Here is a 20,590-nt window from a genome sequence, read left to right on the forward strand (position 1 = left end):
TCACATTAAGTCCTGCGATACGGGACAATTTTTTTTTAAATAAATGTTTGTGGTTTGGTAAAAATGATATACATTATACAGTATAATGCATCTTGAAGCCGAACTCTTACGACAGTGCAAATTTCTTTTCTTACTTTACTACACTGGAAACCTCTTATACTGAAATATATCTTTATTGAGAGGCGTTGTTCTGTGAAATTAATTCTTGTACATACTGCCGACAGATAATTTGTCGCTTTATTGAAATTTGATGGCAGGTCTCTGATGGAAGATTTTTCAGCAGCGAGTTTTCAGAATTATAAGAGTGTCTTGCATCGCACCAGTAATTAAGCACTAAGTACAGCCAAACAACACACGCAATAGCAGCCTATTGACAGCCATTCTCCACACAGCAGCATCGTAATTGTATCCCAGAGGCTTAAGAGAGGCTTGGAGGATGGGGAAATTAAATTTGCAGAATAAATCTGCGGGAACAAAACAGCGACAGAGGGGGAGATAAGCTCGCCGACAAACTTTAAATTATTTTTAATGAAAAAACAAACCAGGAGACCCAAATTAGTTTAGCCTGCAATGAGCACCCCCTCGAACCAGCGTTTCTCTCCCTTTGTAAAATGTCACATCTGTTAAGAAGAAATTAAACCTGCGTCTCCAGATTTTTTTATTAATTAATTCATCAGTTTCACTGGACACCAAAACAAACTTGGAATTTCAGCTTGAATCTTTAGCTTTATTGTATGTATTGTATTTACAAGATTCTATATATTCGACTACTATGTGGTGTACTGCATTTTGCTCTTCTGGTCATAAACCGGAGCATGTCATTCACATTTACATCATTTCATTAGATATTACTGTAAAGATTAAAAAATGGCAGTATTTATTGTTTACGACCTTGATCTATGTAAAGCCTTTGAGATTGAAACCTTTATTAAACCGTAGCATGGTTGATTTGAATTAATATTTTTAAGTAAATCAATTATATTGTAACCAGCTGAAGTACACCCCATATGGATCATGTATATCAGGACATCAGCTGCATAGAGATGTATTTACAGTCAGGTTGTATGCAGCTTTCCTTTTCGAAGCTTTTACACTAATATGTGCTTCAAAGTCTTGTCACTTTTTTCAGATATCTATTCTGTTGCATAAGACTATCCAATCCAGACAGGGTCACACCTTTTGCCAAACAACCAGATTCATTTTGACACAAATGTGGCGTCACTAAAAAGATGGATAGAAACATATGAGTAATGGGAGATAACTTTGCAACATTAACAATCTACTGTTTCACTTCTTGCTTCCCTAAATGATATTTCAGTAGATGGTCACATTTCCAGATGCCAAAGCGTATGTGTGTGTGTGTGTGTGTGTGTGTGTGTGTGTGCGTGTGTGTGTGTCTGCTTGGTAGTAAAGTAGAGTTAATTATATGTGACAGTGCTGCAGCAGATGGTGCCGAAGCCCTGAACAAGTTATTTCACCCCTGCCATTCATTTTCCCCAACATATAAATACATAAGCGCTTTCATATTTTAGAGCAGATATTGAAGAATGACAGCGGTCTGCAGCACAAGGGTTCTGAGGCTGTTACTGGCTTTCTTACTGTATATTGTTAAGTCTACGGTATGTCAGGCAACAGACTGGTCCGTCACAGAAAGGTTGTCGTATCTCTGAAGTGAACAAAAGTTTTTCTTTTCCTAAAAGATGTGACTACTGATGTTATTAAAAAAGGACAAATCGGATAATTATTTTTACTTTATTGTTTTTCTGCTAAGAAAATGTACCTGCATGACTGACTAAAGTATATTTTACTTCAGTTTATTTAGCTTCAATTTTGGCATATTTTTATGAAAACTCATTTATTACAATATTTATATATATTTTTTGTATTGCTTAAAGTTTCAAGTTTTACTTTTTTGACTTCTTCAGTTAATAATTTTGGTGCCTCAATTTATACTAAAGATGCCCTAAACTGATAGCCGATTATTCAGAGAGATGTCTGCTGATGCTGATACCAATTATTAGCCGATATATCGGTGCATCTCTAATTTAAACTTATTTCATTTTATTGCTGATGCAGCATTAAAAAAAATCAAATAAAATGTATGCTGCTATTTCATTTGATTTCAAGTTCCAGAAATAATTTACCAGTATTACTTGTAATAAAGTATAATAGATTAAAGTGATAGTTTATCCAAAAATGAATCATCACTTGCTCACCCTCTTATCATTTCAAACTTTTATGACTTTCTTCAAAATATCTTCTTACCGGGGAAGAAAGAAAATCATACAGGTTTGAAATGTCAAGAGAGTGAGTAAATGATGACAAAATTTGTGCTGTTTGTTAACAATTGTTTAATGCATCAGCTAAGATAATCTAACAATGAATAACATTTATTAATATTAATTCATGTTAATTTCATCATTTATGAATACATTATTAAAATCAAACATCGTTAACATAGTTAATGCACCATGAACTAACATGAATAACTGTATTGACATGAACTAACATTGATACAGAAAACTAAACTGTTTATTATTAGCTAATGCATTTACTAATGTTAACTAATTGCACCTTATTGTAAAGTTTTGCCCCCAATATTTTTTTATACGCCTTTGCGTAGCGTGCATTTGCGTTTTTAATATGTCCGCCAGTCCGGGCCTGGTCACGCCCGTTCTGGACTTTGACAGAATGTCCTATGGTCGGTCCGCCCCTGCTCATACATGTCACATTACAGGCTTTAGGTGCCATTTGATGTTGACGTACAACATTTTTTTTTTAATGAACTTCACACAGACAGACAGAAACACAAACGCTGCTACAGACTCAGAGAGAGGAGACTGGCTATCAGATGACAGACCGGTATCTCCCGCGCAGCAGAGGTGAGAAGAATACTGATCAGCTCAGCGTTTTCTGTAGTCTACTAGCCAGATGCAATAGCAGCTCTTTTTCGGACTCTATATATAGCAGCTGGCTCCAGCGGAGCTCACGGGTCTGTTTCTGTGAGCCAGCCTTTGGCTAAAGTTCAGCTTTCTCAGCCCTTTTGGGTGGAAAAAATACTTCTATTGTATTACAGACCACCACGTACATTACGCTCTAAGGGGTCCTGTCAGTTGGTAATACCTAGAATTTCAAAATCAAGTGCAGGTGGTAGATCCTTTTCTTATCTAGCGCCTAAACTTTGGAATATTCTTCCCTGCACGGTCCGGGAGGCAGACACACTCTGTCAGTTTAAATCTAGACTAAAGACTCATCTTTTTAATCTTGCATACACTACACCTCCATAATATTAATCCTCAGAGGATTTAGGCTGCATTATTTAGATCAACCGGAACCAGGAACACATCCAACAACAAATGATGTACTTGTTGCATCAAAGAGTGCAGAACAGTACTCTACTCTCAGCCAGTCTTGTCTCTTTGTTCCAAGGTTACCGCAGGATGCAGTTCATGCCCAGACCTGATGGCAGAGCTGAGAATGGGAAGCGGTGACCTGACAAGTGCTAAGAGGATAGAGCTGGATAAAGGACGCGACAACTTTGTTTTTTTCTACAACACTTCAAATGCTATTAGATTGTTAATGATAATCTTTAATTTTTATATTTTTATTAAGCCTTGTTGTGCAAGCACTGATGAGCTTGTGCAGAGGCAGCAGCTTTTGCCAGAGGGGAACTGGAATCCCCTGGTTGGGCCTGGGTTCCCCTGAGGTTTTTTTTCTCGATGGGAGTTTTGGGTTCCTCACCACCGTTTGCATATTGTTTTGCACTATCTGCCTGGCCGGGGGGGCTGCTTTAGAATTCATACTTGTATTAAATGTGTCTCATGTACAGCTGCTTTGTAACAATGAAAATTGTAAAAAGCGCTATATAAATAAAGTTGAGTTGAGTTGAGTTGAGAAAATGTATTCCGTCAATATCCATTTGCACATACGCTGTAGGGTCGAGAGGAAGGGACTTGCGTTCGGCCCAGTCAAGCCTCTAATTGAGTATCGGGGTGTCTCCTCTGCTGCAGGTCGATAGATGAACGTCTGAATGAACTTCTTAGAGGGCAAAAAGAAGAAAAACCTGCGCTATTTATACTCCACTCTGTGTTCCTTGATCCCTTCTTATTGTGAAATTTGACGGAAGAATTCCCCGTCGACACTCACAGGGGTCCTTTCATTGGTTGTGTTCTCACTCGCAAACATCTGTTGCCTTCAAACAGCTTGTGATCACAATAATTAATGTTACTTCCTTTATAAAATGTTGTGTTGTTTGTGTACTGGGACGGCACCCTCAGATGTGAGAATCTCAATGCGGGAGTCGCTTTGGTGTTGTGACGTCTGTCGTCCTCTCGGGGGTGAGCTTTGTTTACTTCTCAGGTGGTCTTTGAATATTCAATGCGCTGCGAAACAAAAACAGAGGGAAGTTGAATTTATGAACTGGAAATACGATCTTCATTTCATTTGATGATTTCGATCGATTTGGTATTTGTATTCATGATGCTTTTTGAACGTAAAGTAATCTCAGGCATTATAAATCTGCCCGACAGTGCACTTTACATCCCTCAGTAAACTCAAAAAGTGTATGGGTTACGTTAAGAAAAATGTTAGAACTGCTCAGCTGGCCGCCGATGAACAAACCCATCTTGCTGGTGGCCCCCAGGTACAAGATGTTTCTCGCCTGAAATGATGTAGACAAATTCAGCCCATGCGGAATGGGAAATCATCAGAGTTGAATTTTGCAGAGCTCTTAGATGTGGACAAAGAAACAGGTTGGTGTAATCTCCACTGAATCGAGTGTCGATGTGAAGCTGAAGTGTTGATGTGTAGTGACGTATTATTCTGAATCACATCTGCCAGGCTTGGCTCCTCTTCTCCACGCCACACTCATCTGAAACCGATGCAGCGGGGATTGCAAATTGCCAGCAGGACACGAAATAGGGAATTCACAGCGCAATCACTTCATGAATCTGCATATTGACACTGGTGTGGTTTTATCTTCACACTTGAACATCTTTGATTCTCAATGCATTGTTTGTACTGTAAGTGAACAATATGAGCACCCAAACTGTATCCAAGAAAGTGTGTTTGTTTAGTTATATAAATCTTACCTGAAAAAACGCATCAGTTATAAACCATAGCTATCCACCATCTTCAGAAAGAAGGGAGATCATGTTCTAACACTAACATGTAGTGCGGCCTCAGAATCTCTATTAAACTGCTAAATCTTCTGTTAAAAATGAAAAAGCTCAGTTTATGGAGGTTTACTCACACCCCTCTGAAGACAGATTTATTCTCCAGCTCTATTTAGTATTGATTTTTTCAAATACACTGGCTGTGGATTCAATGCTTTCTGTTCGTTTCTTTTATCCTTCAAATGATCTCTTGGAGAGACACTAAGCTGTTTTGTATCGTATCATTTCAGGAGAATTATTAAAAACAACAAAAACAAATTCATAGAATTTCGAGTTCAGGTGTGAATGGAGTAACTGATATTGAGATGGCAATGCTCAACAATATTTACAAAAGTCTTATTATCTAATATTTAATGTTTTATATTTATTGCCTAATTTAGGCATTAAATTAAGGGGAAATGAAATTGAATTAAGTAGAAACATTATGATGTTTTGCAAAAGAGTATTTCTGTCTTTGCATCGCAGGTAGTGTGCATGCATTTAATAAATTAGCATACTTGAATTCAATTCCGTTAAATCTAGTATAATATCATATATTGTACATTTTTATTTTTATTTACTACAGTAACCATTCTGTCTTAAGCTGCTTTGCCAAAAATTTAAGATTATGAAGAGCTCTATATAAGTAAAATTGAATATGACATTATATCATTGAATACTTTCAAAGGAATCAATATAAATACAAATGTCAAGAAATCCTGCGTATTATAGCTTTTATAAATGATGTTTGGTAATGACCACTGTTTCTCTCAGATACGGAGGCAAGGTGGCATTCAGCTCTTGGTGGACCTGTTGGATCACAGGATGGCTGAGGTACACAGAAGCGCCTGCGGTGCCCTGAGGAACCTTGTGTATGGAAAGTCCAACGATGATAATAAAATCACCCTTAAGAACTGTGGAGGCATCCCCGCACTGGTACGCCTGCTCCGGAAGACCTCGGACGTGGAGGTCAGAGAACTAGTTACAGGTAACATATTTTTTTAACAAATTCTTAAATTCAACTTTTCTCGCAAACTCTCTTCATCTGAATATGACTTAATCACCACCTTCAGTCTCATTCAAAAATAATGAGTAGTGTGGAGATCTTAACCAGTTAAATCCAGCCGCAGTGACATTTTGTTTTAATTAATGGAAAAGAGACCCTGAGCTTGCTTGTCTGATGATATATTGTAATGACATTGTAACGTACGGAAAACAAGGCAGGCAAGGAACTGGATCCAAACGCAGCCTAACATTTACTGATATAAAACAGTTACAAGAAACAATGTGTTTTTAATTCATTCTATCGTGTAAAGTATCCTATTAAGCTCGCACCCTATTTGTACTTTGTTTGAAATATTGAAATAACGCATCGCGTTTCATGCTCTTTATTACGTGAAGGAATTTTACGCAAAATTGACGCAAAAAAACATCGCATGACGGGGTGTGTCTTCACGCGTCAATGAGCTCTTTGTGCAAATTTTTTAAAAAACATTAACTTGCGCGGAAGATGCGCGGCAATTGCCTTCCGCGAGTTCGCATTTATTCAAGTCTTTGCATTGACTTTGTATGTAATTTACTTTTGCGATTGGTGTGAACGCAACTGAAATGATGATGACAAACCAGGCTGAGAAGCGGATCCAAGTGCAGCGTGATTTAATTAAGAACAAACCACTTAATAAAGAACCCATGAATAAATAAAGAAACCACGATGAGACAAACTGTAGATCACAACCTAACATGTGCATCAACTGACAACTGAAACACTGGGGTTTAAATACAAAGAACTATTGAGGGATCTAACAAGGAAACAAAACACACCCGAGAAACCAATGAAGGGGAACCAATAAACAAAAGAACTACAAAGGACTACAGGAAACAAGAAATAACAAATTACAAACTTATAGTCCACATCAAACAGGGGGAACACAGACAGATACATGACAGCAGCATAAGAGTTATTATTATTTTCTTTGTTATATCAATGCCAGCGAAATCGTCTACCTAACATTTACTGTAACTTCCATCTAGTCATTTCGCAACATTATTTTAAAATGCCCTATCCTTTCGAGGTAATACGTTTAAAAAATGCATGTCACCTGCTCGAAAAAAAATCATGCTTTGAGGCTTTCCATTCCCAAACACGTTTCGGAAATTGTTTGCGTGCCGGAACGGATAGACGTTGGATCGGAGCCATGTTGGAAATGCATTGAATTCGGATTAACATATAAATTAAAAGCAGCGCACACAGGGCACTTAGAGAGACTTCCTGTCACAAATTAATCAGCGAGCTGAAAGCCTGAAGGCTTCTGTCTGCCCAGAGGATCGTCAAACTAAGCTGTGAATCCCAGTCATGTTTTGCCTGCCGATGGGAAGTATGCCCTTTTTTACATGAAGAATGAAGGATGGAGCAGATCCCAGGAGCCACGCTGCCCTGATGCTCAGGTGTCTGTCTGCAACTTCTTCTCTGCTTTGAAGGCCGTTGAGGTTTGTGCAGGCTTTTTCTTGGAGGAGGAATGGTTGTTTACGATACGATATAAGAATATTTCCTAACATGCACATTTTGAATTCCAATTCCCTTTACTTTTTTGCATCCACGTTTTGTAAAAGGATTTCGTTTTCGATTGCATCTCCTGTTATGGACCTTTGACACCTCATTGCGCCGTTTGATGTATAGCATTTAAATGTTTTACGAGTAAAGGATCGCGATGCTCTACCACCCCAACTTACCTTTTATCATCCACACACAGAATGAGGAGTACAGCGCATCTTGACATATAGATTTCTTAAAAGAAGTGCGAGAGGAGCCGACTTCAAAGTCGAATAGAGGAATGCTTTGTGTGTGTGAGCAGCCTCCTTTACGAATCTGTAACTGTGGAGAACAGATGGTATATTGGTGTACGGGAACAGAAAACTAGCAAGACACCCAGACAGAACGTCCCCTGAGATGGTGTCTGATTCCTTTGGCAGCGGGAGATGTTTGAGTTTCACTAATCAGTGCTATCGTATGCTGAAATTAGGGACGATTCTTGCTTAGTTAGTTTAATTCCACTCATATCAGTGTCTGCTTTTTGCCTGCTGCTGCTGTGCTCTGTTTAATTCAACTCAAATTTATTCTAGAGGGATTTTCAGAGTTTTGCACGGGTGCAAAGCAGCTTTACAGAAATACTTTGTAGAACTTCAGTTCAGAATACAAGAAATGTATATAGAATTTGTGGTATTGTTGGACATCTTAGAGCAACTACCTAGAAACACCATAGCAACACCTTGGCAATTCTTTGCCGATTGAGATAAGGAAATCTAAAACACTTAGCACTTCTCGCCTTAAAACACATTTTTTTAGGGTAGCATATTAAACATTTGTACTATTTTTATATTGTTTTATTAGTTGTGTTTTGATTGTTATTGTGTAAGGTTTAAATTGTTGTTGTAAAGCACTTTGAGATCTTCATTTAAAGGCGCTATAGAAATAAAAGTTATTATTATTCTTATTATTTTTTACTCCCCCCATCACCTAGGTTAGCATCATTCATTTCTACAGGAGCATCTTGTTGCTTTTTACATTTATACATTTATACATTGCAAGCCAGGCCCACTATTTTCTCATTCGAAATGGATCATGTATGTAAAGAGATGATGTATTTTTGTAGGCTAACCCTTAAGTAACTCTAAATCCAGCCCTGTGTTCCGCTGCCATGTGATTTCATGTTGGTCAATGTCACCAATGACGGCGGTTGTGTCCTTGCGGTGCTCTAGCATTGAGCTTTCCTCTCTTTCTCTCTCTATATCTCTCACGAGGAGCCGTCTCTGATTAGATGCCCTCTCGGTCCAGCAATCATTCTCTCCTTAGAATGCATTCTGTGTTCAAAGTCTTAAGAAAGTGAAAGTCATTGAGTAAGACAAGGATGCTAGAAAGGAGTGACAGCTGTATGTTAATGTTGGGAACTTTTTATAAAAACATACAGGAACTGAAATACTCAAAAAGTTTTGTATATTTAGTACAAAACTTGTACATAAAATACAAAATCTGTTATTTTGTTATATACAGTATATATATTATATATAGAAGAATATTGTTCTTCAAATAGTATAAAAATCATCATTGAAATTGTAAGCCGCAGTTCATAAAAAAAAGAAAATTCATCCCTGTTTGCATATAATTACCGGTTACTTTGTTTATCCTTACAGGGGTTGAAGTCAAACAATGTCAAACTGACATTACCTGCGAAACCGCACCTGACAGCTCACCTTAAAATAAATTATAGACTGTTTTAGTGGCAACAACATAAACAAACATAATGTGGCCCGAACTTAACTTCCTGTAGACCTCGGCATAGAATCAATTTTAAAAGTCATTTAATACAATGTGCATAAATATTGGTACAAATTTATATTAATATAAGTTAAGTCGAAAATAAAATCTTATATTAAAACCAAACACAGACTAGAAGTTAGCTTCGGCCAGCCCGTGCATCTGATTAAACGTGGAGTAAGGTTAGGAGACCGTTTCGAACATTTATAGACTGATTTTTGTCTGTTTTAAACAAAAAAAATCACAAAATTCTATTTAAGTGGACTCGGAATCAGAGCCAACATCATACAATTCCTTATGCTATCCATCAATGCTCACAGAGAAGACCTGCTGCTCAGATGGGATGTGAACAATCACAGCGAACCCCTTTCACCTGTAATCAGCAGTAGACGATGCTCCCCGACTGTGGAATTAAAGGCCTACAGATGATGACTGTGTGTGTGCGAGTGTGCGCTACAGAGCTAAAAGCTGGCAAGGTCAACATCATCAACTATTCAGCCGCCACCTCTAAATACTGACTCATAAAAGTGATGTGCGTAGTTCCCAGATAAGGCTGACAGAGTGAGAATAATGGCATGGAAAGAATCAAAAAATGTAAGGGGCTGTGTTGCATTTACGCGGCTGAAAACGGCCGGAGCTCGGCTGAAAACGCGCGCTGCAGGCGCAGCGTTCTGGTCAAAGTTGAGCATTATTCAATTCTGGGCGCTCAGTTGAACGCCGGTGCCGATCGTGGGAAAAACGCACCAGCACTTAGCGGATAAAAAACGTCAACTGATGCATTTTTTTTAAAAGCGCGGCGTTACCGTTGAAAACAATTGAAAAAACATGCCGGCCGCAGGCGTAAACGCCTCGGTGGACACACGGCTTAAGGGAATGAAAACAGAAAAGTTTAGCCTGGCCAAGTTTTTCTAAGATAGATGTTCTTCCAGAGCAACCCAGAAATATGTTCTTAAAAGCCACATGTATAACAGGTCTCAAGACAGAAATAGTAATATATCGGCCGATACCGATAACATTAAAAATGACCATTTATTGGCCGATACCGATATTGCCGATAATTTATCGTGCATCCCTAGAAATATTCCTGCATATTAATATAGTATATTTTGCCCTATTTTTACATAGTGTAGACTTTGAAACTTTAGCATGTATTTCACACACTCACATATGTGTATAAAGCTAAATATTGTCCCATAAAATCAAGCTGCCAAAATTCACAAGTTGATGTATGTGATTCATTAAATATGTTTATCATGGAAATACATTTTTAATGGAATAAAATGTAGTGAAGTAGTGTAGTTCAATGGAGTGAGCTTAATCGTATACTGTGACATCACACATAATGATTGACAGGCAGAGAAGTCACGAAGACAAGTGCGATTTCTCACACCATCTATTTCAGTGATATGTGTAAGTTGAACAGGACATACAGTATAAAGCTATTTCTACAAACGGCTTACAGTGCTTTTAATTGTTATGGCAGCTTGAATGAGTCTGAAATAACACCCACAGGTGAAACACATTGTCATCTGTACAAACGTGAATGAGAATGATGTTTCCTCTGTGTTTGTTATTTTCAAATGCATTTACAGTGTATTCAGGCTACCTTTTTTATTTAGTAGACACTTTTGTCCAGAGCGACTTCATTGGGGTTTTTGGGACCATGTGGAAGTTTGGACATGAAACTGTGTCTGACAGAAAGATACAATTTTAATAGTTTGATGTTTCCTCTAACATTGTTTTTATACTTTTTCACTTCTTGTTTTCTTGATTTGCTGTAGCCAGTAGTTTCACATGATTTGTTTACGCAAATGTGCTGGATTTCACAGTAAGAATTCAAAGTCCTTAGCAAATCCTCTCATTCCTTGTTTGTTTATTACATATTTTGGCTAATTAGATATTGCGTTTCAGCGACACAGATAGAGAGTTATTCATATGCACAACCAGTGAACCTGATAAACGAAGGCACCCTAAAATGATGCTTGAACGCATTCTTGTATGCGTTTGTCTAATCAAAACGTAATTGTTGTGTTTGGATGTTTAACGGTTTGGTCTGAAACACACGTTTCTCAGCTTTCAGGCATCACATTGGTTTTTCGGTTTACCGTTGAACTTGGATGTACCCTTTCTGGTACAGCATCTGTCAGAATAAATTAGCACTCCAGACAGTGAGCTCTCTCGGGTGGGATATTGATGATTTTCAGATTGGGATAATCAGCGCCACGCTAGCATGGCTAAATTGGTTAGTTCTCATTTGCAGGATGTTTTAGCATTGACTGCTCTGAGGTGACCTTCCACAACCTTAAAGAGTTTCTTTTTTTTTTTGAAAGTTTATAGCTGACGTTATGGGCCAGGATAGTTTTTGAATGAGTTAGTGAATTCAAAGCGCTACTGTTTTTTTTTTGGTGATTCTATGCTAAACATGGCTTAAAGGTACATTTCCACTGAAAATGAAAATACTGTCAGACATTTATACAGATTTGCAGCGAGTAAATGATGACAGAATTTTTGTTGGGGTGAACTTTGGTGGGGTCTCTTTAAGTATGATTTGGTTATTAAATATATCTCAATGTTTTGTGTGTGATTTTCTGTGTTTGCTGCTAATAGATTGTTTGTGTTTATTTTTTTGCGTTTGTGTTTATTAAGCTTTAGACCATGTTGATGCTTACATGCGTGACATCATCTTTCATGAGATGTTTAATTTATGTTAATTTTATTATGCATTCTTATTTGAATTTGATTCAATTTGTCTTTGGGGTTTGAAGGAAGAGACGCAGAAATTAGCATCTTTGAAATTCTAATCACGCACATGGTTTTAAAACCAGCCACCAAAGTGAATCTGTGAACTAGCAGGAAAAAAAACGTCTGAACAGTCACCAATACCCAGTTCGTCATTACAAACATCAGGGTTTGCACTGTGACAAACACGCAACAATAGCTTCCTTTGAACCACTTATATTAGAAAACATATGAATATGAGACAGAAAGGTGTTTCGTTTGTCTCTTCCTTTGTCTTATCCGTTGCTAAACAAACACTTAAATTCAAATGATTCTAACGCCTTCTCTGTTGTGTGGTTTCTGTTTGTTTATCAAATGACTGTCTCGGGCAAATATGATGTTTCTGCAAGAATGACTTTCACAAATCTCTAATGGCTGAACAGATAAGGATAACAGAGAACCGCTGCTTGGAGCCGAAGATATTTGTCTAATTTAATTTAGTCTGGGCATGTTCATAATAGTCTGAAAAGTTAGCATTGTTATGTAGGGTGTGATTCATTTTAGCTGAGCAATTGAGTCTGCTTTTGTACTTTATTTCAAAAGCGTCTCTCAAATATAATCTAAAGAAGCATGCATTTCAATAAAGTTCTTGTTTTCTGTGAATTCCATCTTGTAATTTATAGACCATAAGTTTTCGTTCACACGTTTTTTTTTTGGAGGGAGATCTTTGGTGTCACACTGTCATTGTAATACAATTGCAGGATCTACTTCTTTCATTTTTCCCCCTCAGGTGTTCAGCTCTATATTTCTTTGGGGCTCTGAACCCATGCGAGGCATCAAACTTGAGAAATCAACCACAGAATCAACAATGTTGTGTGAATTTTTTTACTTCTCAGACAGAGTAATGATTTACAGTTCCTTTAAGGCAAGTCAGTGCACTTGATGCATATTTAAGCAGTCCAACCAGGCAGCTGTTTTCTTGAAAGTATTCCTATTTACTTAAATGGGAAATAACTAAAATATAATACTTGAAATCAATAAAATAAGACAAAAAATGTACTATGTTCAACTTTTCAGTATTCAGCATCAAAACATATCAAACCTGAATCAAAACATACTATACCAGCATCAAAACATATCAAACCAGCATCAAATCATACCAAACCAGCATCAAAACATATCAAACCAGCATCTAAACAAACCAAACCAGCATCTAAACATACAACACCAGCATCAAAACATATCAAACCTGAATCAAAACATACTATACCAGCATCAAAACATATCAAACCAGCATCAAAACAAACCAAACCAGCACCAAACCAGAATCAAAACATATCAAACCAGAATCAAAACTTATCAAACCAGCATCAAAACGTACCAAACCAGCATCAAAACATATCAGACCAGCATCAAAACATACCAAACCAGCATCAAAACATATCAGACCAGCATCAAATAATATCAGACCAGCATCAAAACATATCAAACCAGCATCAAAACATATCAAACCAGCATCAAAACAAACCAAACCAGCATCAAAACAAACCAAACCAGCATCAAAACATATCAGACCAGTATCAAAACATATCAAACCTGAATCAAAACATATCAAACCAGAATCAAAACATACCAAACCAGCATCAAAACATATCAAACCAGCATCAAAACATATCAAACCAGCATCAAAACATACCAAACCAGAATCAAAACATATCAAACAGCATCAAAACATATCAAACCAGAATCAAAACATATCAAACCAGCATCAAAACATATCAGACCAGCATCAAAACATATCAAACCAACATCAAAACATATCAAACCAGCATCAAAACATATCAGACCAGCATCAAAACATATCAAACCAGCATCAAAACATATCAGACCAGCATCAAAACATATCAGACCAGCATCAAAACATATCAGACCAGCATCAAAACATATCAAACCTGAATCAAAACATATCAAACCAGAATCAAAACATATCAAACCAGCATCAAAACATATCAAACCAGCATCAAAATGCGTCAAAACATATTAAACCAGAATCAAAACATATCAAACCAGAATCAAAACATATTAAACCAGCATCAAAACATATCAAACCAGAATCAAAACATATCAAACCAGAATCAAAACATATCAAATCAGAATCAAAACATATCAGACCAGAATCAAAACATATCAGACCAGCATCAAAACATATCAAACCAGCATAAACATATCAAACAGCATCAAAACATATCAAACAGCATCAAAACATATCAAACCAGAATCAAAACATATCAAACCAGCATCAAAATGCGTCAAAACATATTAAACCAGAATCAAAACATATCAAACCAGAATCAAAACATATCAAACCAGCATCAAAATGCGTCAAAACATATTAAACCAGCATCAAAACATATCAAACCAGAATCAAAACATATCAAACCAGAATCAAAACATATCAGACCAGCATCAAAACATATCAAACCAGCATAAACATATCAAACAGCATCAAAACATATCAAACAGCATCAAAACATAATGCTGATTGACTTTCTTTCCTTCCGCAATGAGTATTTCCCCATTTATTTCATCTATAACTGGTTCATCTCTATATTTTCCTCTGGCAGTACACATGTCCTCACACAGATGACGTGTTCTCCCCAGCTGTGCCTTCATTTACATGCTAAATGCTGTATGATGTGTTTTCCCCTGTAGGTGTGTTGTGGAACCTGTCGTCATGTGACGCTCTGAAGATGCCTATAATCCAGGACGCTCTCGCCGTGTTGACCAACACAGTGATTATACCCCATTCCACCTGGGACGTCTCTCCACACCAGGAGGACCGCAAACTTCAAATGCACACTTCCCAAGTCCTTCGAAATGCCACAGGGTGCCTGAGGTGAGTGTGCACAGCAGGCTCTTGCTGGTCTTAAAGTTGCATGAAATATCATTTTCGAAATGAAAGGGTGCTATGGACACACAGGTAACATTTGCTATGTTTTTATAGCTTTTATAAACACAATATGTGTCCCTGGACAACAATTTTTTTGAAATTGAGATTTATACATCATCTGAAATCTGAATAAATAAGCTTCCCGTTGATGTATGGTTTTTTAGGGTTGGACAATATTTGGCCGAGATATTTACAAATCTGGAACCTGAGGGTGCAAAGATTTTGAGAAAATCGCCTTTAAAGTTGTCTAAATCAAGCCCTTACCACAGCATATTACTCACAAAAATAAAGGCTTTATATATTTACAGTAGGAAACTTTAAAAATATCTTCATGAAACATGATCTTTTCTTAATAACCTTATGATTTTTGGCATGATAAAAGATCCATACAATGTAATTTTGGTGATTACTAAAGATGATCCCAGGCTATTTAAGACTTAAAACTTAAGTTGTCCAGAGTCACATATGTGAAATGCCTTCTCGGGTATTTGTGAACGAAGTCGTAATGAAGAAGCTGATTGAAGATGATCCCCTGTGCATTCATAGAGAATAACATATGTTACCCCCACATGACAGACATAAAAAACATAAATCACTTATAAAAGTGTGAAAATAAAAAGAAACGATAGCTGGGGAGAAGTATGAATAACTGGAGAGGAATAACTGGAGGCTCGATGAATCACTGAAGTAAAGGAAAGAATTAGACACAAATCTGTTTTGGTCAACTTGAGTCGTGCGTATTATGGTTTCTATCTGAACGTTTCTGTGCGCATAAAAAAACCTCTTTAATAAAATCCTTTTATATGAATAGAAATCAGAAAATGTGCACATTGCGTTGGTTTCTATGGCAGCTGGTGGCATGATGTAAAGTACAGCCACTCGTTGCGATGCGTCGTGAGTCGCTTTGGTCCACATCGCTTTAAAATACTTCTTTGCAATAATCATTGTAAGAATAGAAAGCGTATACAATTGACAATGCTAGTGTGAGGTTATACAAGATCATTTTTGTGTTATTGATGTTACTAATGGAGCTATAGCAATGACAGAACAGGTTCATTCAGAGCTGCACAGGACCGCACAGACGACCGTTCCCTTTGATGAACGTGGAACTGTGAGAGTTCTGTCATTTTTACACGCTTCCTTCCCGTTCCGTCTGAAATGATGGAAAAACAAGCCTGACAGCCAGTTTCTCTCGCTGCTGCGGTTTTGTTCCTTCGAAACTCTAGTTCGCCTGCAGGTAAAAACTGAATCATTATAAACCCTTATGGTTTTGTCACGGTGAGTAAAGATTTACCGTATCATTCTTGTCTCCGCTCTGCGAAGGACGGCGACACAAAGTCTCTGATTCATGATTTATGCAATAAAGCATAATGATGTTTACGTGGTGTGCAAATCTGGTGTGTTATGATTTATACATGGCTTCTTGTTACGTGGAGAAAAATAACTGCGAGTGTTGATTCTCTTGAGCTGAAGATCACTCAAGTAAGGCTTTATTCTCGTATCCATAGCAACAGCATGTGAAGAACCTGCACCTTTATTTGCCTTTCCAGATTCCCTTTCATGATGTTTCTTGGAAAACTTTTGCAGTTTTAAACTTGTTGACATTAATTGAATGTTTGCGTTCGCTAAGCAAGTGCGCAGGGATATATCTTTTATCAAATCTTTTGTCAGCACGCTTAGATGTACCGTATGCAAACAGAGGCGCTTGCGATAGGCAAAAATACAAATAGTTCATATTTTATTTGTATCGTTTCTAAATAGGGCTGTTCGACGATTAATCGCAATTAATCGCATCCAGAATAAAAGTTTGTTTTCACTTTATCATACATCTCTGCGCATATTCATTTTGTATTTACAAACTTATACAGGTAGACACACATGTATATATTTAGGAAATATTCCGATGTATGTATTAATATTTATATATAATCTAAATAATATTTAAAAGTTTATTTATTTTCTATTTTTCTTAAATAGATACATAGGTATGTGTATGTTTTCATATAGACAAAATTGATATGCACAGACCTACGTAAACAAAACGTTTTTTCTGTATGCGATTAATTGGTGAACAGCCCTATTTCTAAATAACTAATCTGCATATGATTCCGGCAAGTCAATTATCCCTTAAAGTTCAAGGTTGTGATTGTCAAGTTATCAAGAATGCAGAAAATTTAATTTCTGAGAGTTTTGTTGTAATGTGTGTATTGGTATAAATTCAATGTTCAATGTTCCGCTAAGGTACTTTACATGTACTGTTATCTCCTTACCACAATCACGTCACAATATGTCTGATAGTAAGTATTTCAATTCACATTGGAAGATGTTTGTCTGAGAGTTTTGTTCTCTCCCTTGAAGGCAGGAACACTCAAGCAAGCCACCGGAAATCAGTCAAGCAGTGTTTTTGGAATTGAGCCTCCTCCCAATGGGAGTTTGACACACTGCTTCTGTAAATCACTTCCACAAGCAGAAATCAAATTTTTAAAACCTGCAGGGTCTCCACGGGCAAAAAAATCTATCTAATAGAAAGAGATTTTCTCTGCCACAAAGCACAATCCCTTATGACATTCCGAGAAGGCATCACGACATTGGATTTTCTTTCTGTCAGACTTCAGTAAACGAACGAATCAGCCATTTACGCGGTTAAATAGCTTCGCACACTGTTTAGATTCGCCAACTTACCAGCTGTCAGAACGCTCTTAATCAAACCTGAATCGCTGCCCACTCCCACAAGCCCTCCACACAACATTTCCCTCTCATCTGTATGAGAGCTTTCCTCTACACGTTTGATTGAGTCATGTTTCCGTGATGTCAAAGAATAAACATTGGTGCTAAAGTGAACCTCTGCTATTCAGCTTTTTTCAATACCTTTTTCTGGCACCACTGCTTGAGATTTCTAAAATAATACTTGGACCTGGATGTATGATGCTTTGCGCACCAGAACAAATTTGTTGCGCTCTTTTTCTCACAGCCGGTAGTTGTTCAGGATTTGAGCAGGTGTTGTGTTGCACTGAAGGTGACGGAAATTGTGCTGCTGCTACTCCAGATGTTCAGGTGCTTCCAGGTCACCTTGACATTTGGCCTTTGTAGCCGTGGTTACCGCCTCATGCCCGGAGTTGGCTTGAACAGGACCTGGCACATCTTTATCCTCAACATCAACATCTTTATCCTTTATTGCAGGGGTCTTCATCTATTTTTCTTTGAGGGCCAGATTCCAAAAGTATAAATACGATGCGGGCCAGTTTCCACATCATAATTTCTTGTTATTTTGTATTTCCGTTATTGCATTTTGTTCCTTTTATACTGGATTTGTTGCTTTTACTTACAGGTCATGTATTAAAGCATGCACACAAATATTGCAAGTATAAGTATACCTATTCATGATATTTAATTATATGGCATATTGTCTTTTTAATTGTTTTTATATTCCCTAATATGCTGAATGAAATTGCTGTTAATTTACTCACCCCCAGTACTTCCAAGATGTGCGTGTTGTTTTTTTCCTAGAAGATATTTTTGAAGATATTGAATAAATGAAAGTTAATGAAGGTAAAAAATGCTCATTAATTCAGCAGAAAAGTAATCCCTGCCCATTGATGTTAAACTGGCGTCTAATAAAGCAAATAAATCGGTCTGAGCAATAAACTTAACGCTATTATCAAATCTTCGGGTGAATGGCAATCGCACTCATGTGCCCCACACATTTATAAGGGCAGATCCTTTGAAGAGTAATTTATGGAGGAAGATGAACAGCTGTTTTCGTAAATACAGCTGTTTAAATCATACATAATGACTGCAGTAACAAAAACAACATGGTTTTTATTCTTATCTGAGACAACAGTTCACGTGGTGTAGTACACTTCCAGAAGTTACTTTCAAGGGCACAAGACACGTTTTGGAACTCAACCTATTGCGTATGCAAAGCTGCAATCCGACTGCCTGTGCCTGTGGATTGCAGAATATAACATTGCAAATAACATTAAGTTTCTTATCTTAATATTTCTTAACGTCTTTATAAGACGTCAATCGAGCCACAGGAATTACTTTTGTATTGAATGTAGCAGCGTTTTGGACTTGGTGGCGTCTCAGGACGTGCATTTCTTAAAGCACACCATTCTTAAAGTCTCTCAAGGTATTTGAAATGTTAAGGCGGACCAGGTAAAGATGATTAGCCAGTTGACTAGCCCTGCTTTATTTGCTGCCTTTACGTGAATCTTTACTGACAATTTTTTCAATATATGCGTCTATTTGTATTTATAGCCACTGAAAAAAATAAGAGACCACTCCAAAATTATTGAAGGTTTTTCTCAATTTATTTTTCATAGGTATATGTTAAAGTGAAATGTTTATTCTTGTTTGTTCTGTAATCTACTGACAATATTTCTCCCAAATGAAAACATTGGACCGTTTTCACAGATTATTTACGTGGCTTTTATGATTGCCTTAGAGAAAACATTACTGTTGTGCATCTTGAGATAAAACAATGGCTCTGACGTATTTAAGGATATGGATGGACAAGTTATTTTCAGTTCAGTTACATTAATTTTACACTTTTACAAATTCTGTAATAAAAGCAAAAAAAATCAGTAAACTGGAAAAACAGGAATATACTGTAAATATACCTGTAAAATTATAGGATATAAGGATATATTTTAAATAATTTCCCCTGTTTTTATTGTAAACTTGTTGTTCTATTCTGTAGTTTTATAGTTCTTGGCCGTATAATTAAAATTTTCTGGTATCTTGGGCCCCAGAAATAAACAGGTTTTCCCTGTAAAATTACAATTACCCTGTTTTCTTGTAAATTTGTGGTCTTTTTCTGTATCGTCTGTATGGTATTGTCTATCTGCAAACTCTATAAACCATACATTCCTATAGATGTTATATAAATAAATTAATCTGTTTTATGCTATTTTATAAACTATTAATCACACGAAATAATATATTATTAAGAGTTTGTTTCAAAGTTTTTGCTTTCACACAATAAGACACGTTTATGTTTTTCGTCAACTACCCATATACAGTATAATATAAATACAGTTTAAATGCGTATAAAGTAAATGTAACCACTGAAGTTGACATTTATTTCTTAAATCTTAAGGGTCACCCCTCCACCATTTGTACAGTTTTTAAGTTAAACTTAGGGTGTGCATAATTTAAAACAATACTAAGGACTTTGTACTAGTTTATAGTTTGGAGTGACAAAGCACAAATTAATTAAAACAAGGGAAGCTAAAGGACTCAATAATAAAAAGCATAAAAACTTGACTTAAAGTTTATAATGCTCATAAGTTTATAATGTTAATTGCAATCCAATTATTTTTAGTGAAATTGCTGTTTGAATGGAACAGTATTGGTATTTTCCAATTCCATCAAACACCGATGCTGCCCTCTGTTAAGTAAGGATTATTATTTAAGTCTTTTATTTAAGTCTATTATTATTAATCTATTATTGCA

General features: G+C 36.8%; 1 protein-coding gene across 4 annotated transcripts in view; it reads left to right on the forward strand.

Moving 5' to 3' along the window:
• The window catches only part of ctnnd2a (catenin (cadherin-associated protein), delta 2a), a 211,702-nt gene that overhangs the window by 150,534 nt on the left and 40,578 nt on the right, over positions 1-20,590 (forward strand). For all 4 annotated transcript variants that reach the window (XM_056737780.1, XM_056737779.1, XM_056737781.1 and 1 more), the window contains 2 exons: positions 5,928-6,141; positions 14,896-15,079. In XM_056737780.1, coding sequence (XP_056593758.1) covers positions 5,928-6,141; positions 14,896-15,079 — 398 coding nt within the window. The remainder of the gene's footprint in view (positions 1-5,927; positions 6,142-14,895; positions 15,080-20,590) is intronic.

The sequence above is a fragment of the Triplophysa dalaica genome, chromosome 23 (genome assembly GCF_015846415.1).
Source record: "Triplophysa dalaica isolate WHDGS20190420 chromosome 23, ASM1584641v1, whole genome shotgun sequence".
Lineage (NCBI taxonomy): Eukaryota > Metazoa > Chordata > Actinopteri > Cypriniformes > Nemacheilidae > Triplophysa > Triplophysa dalaica.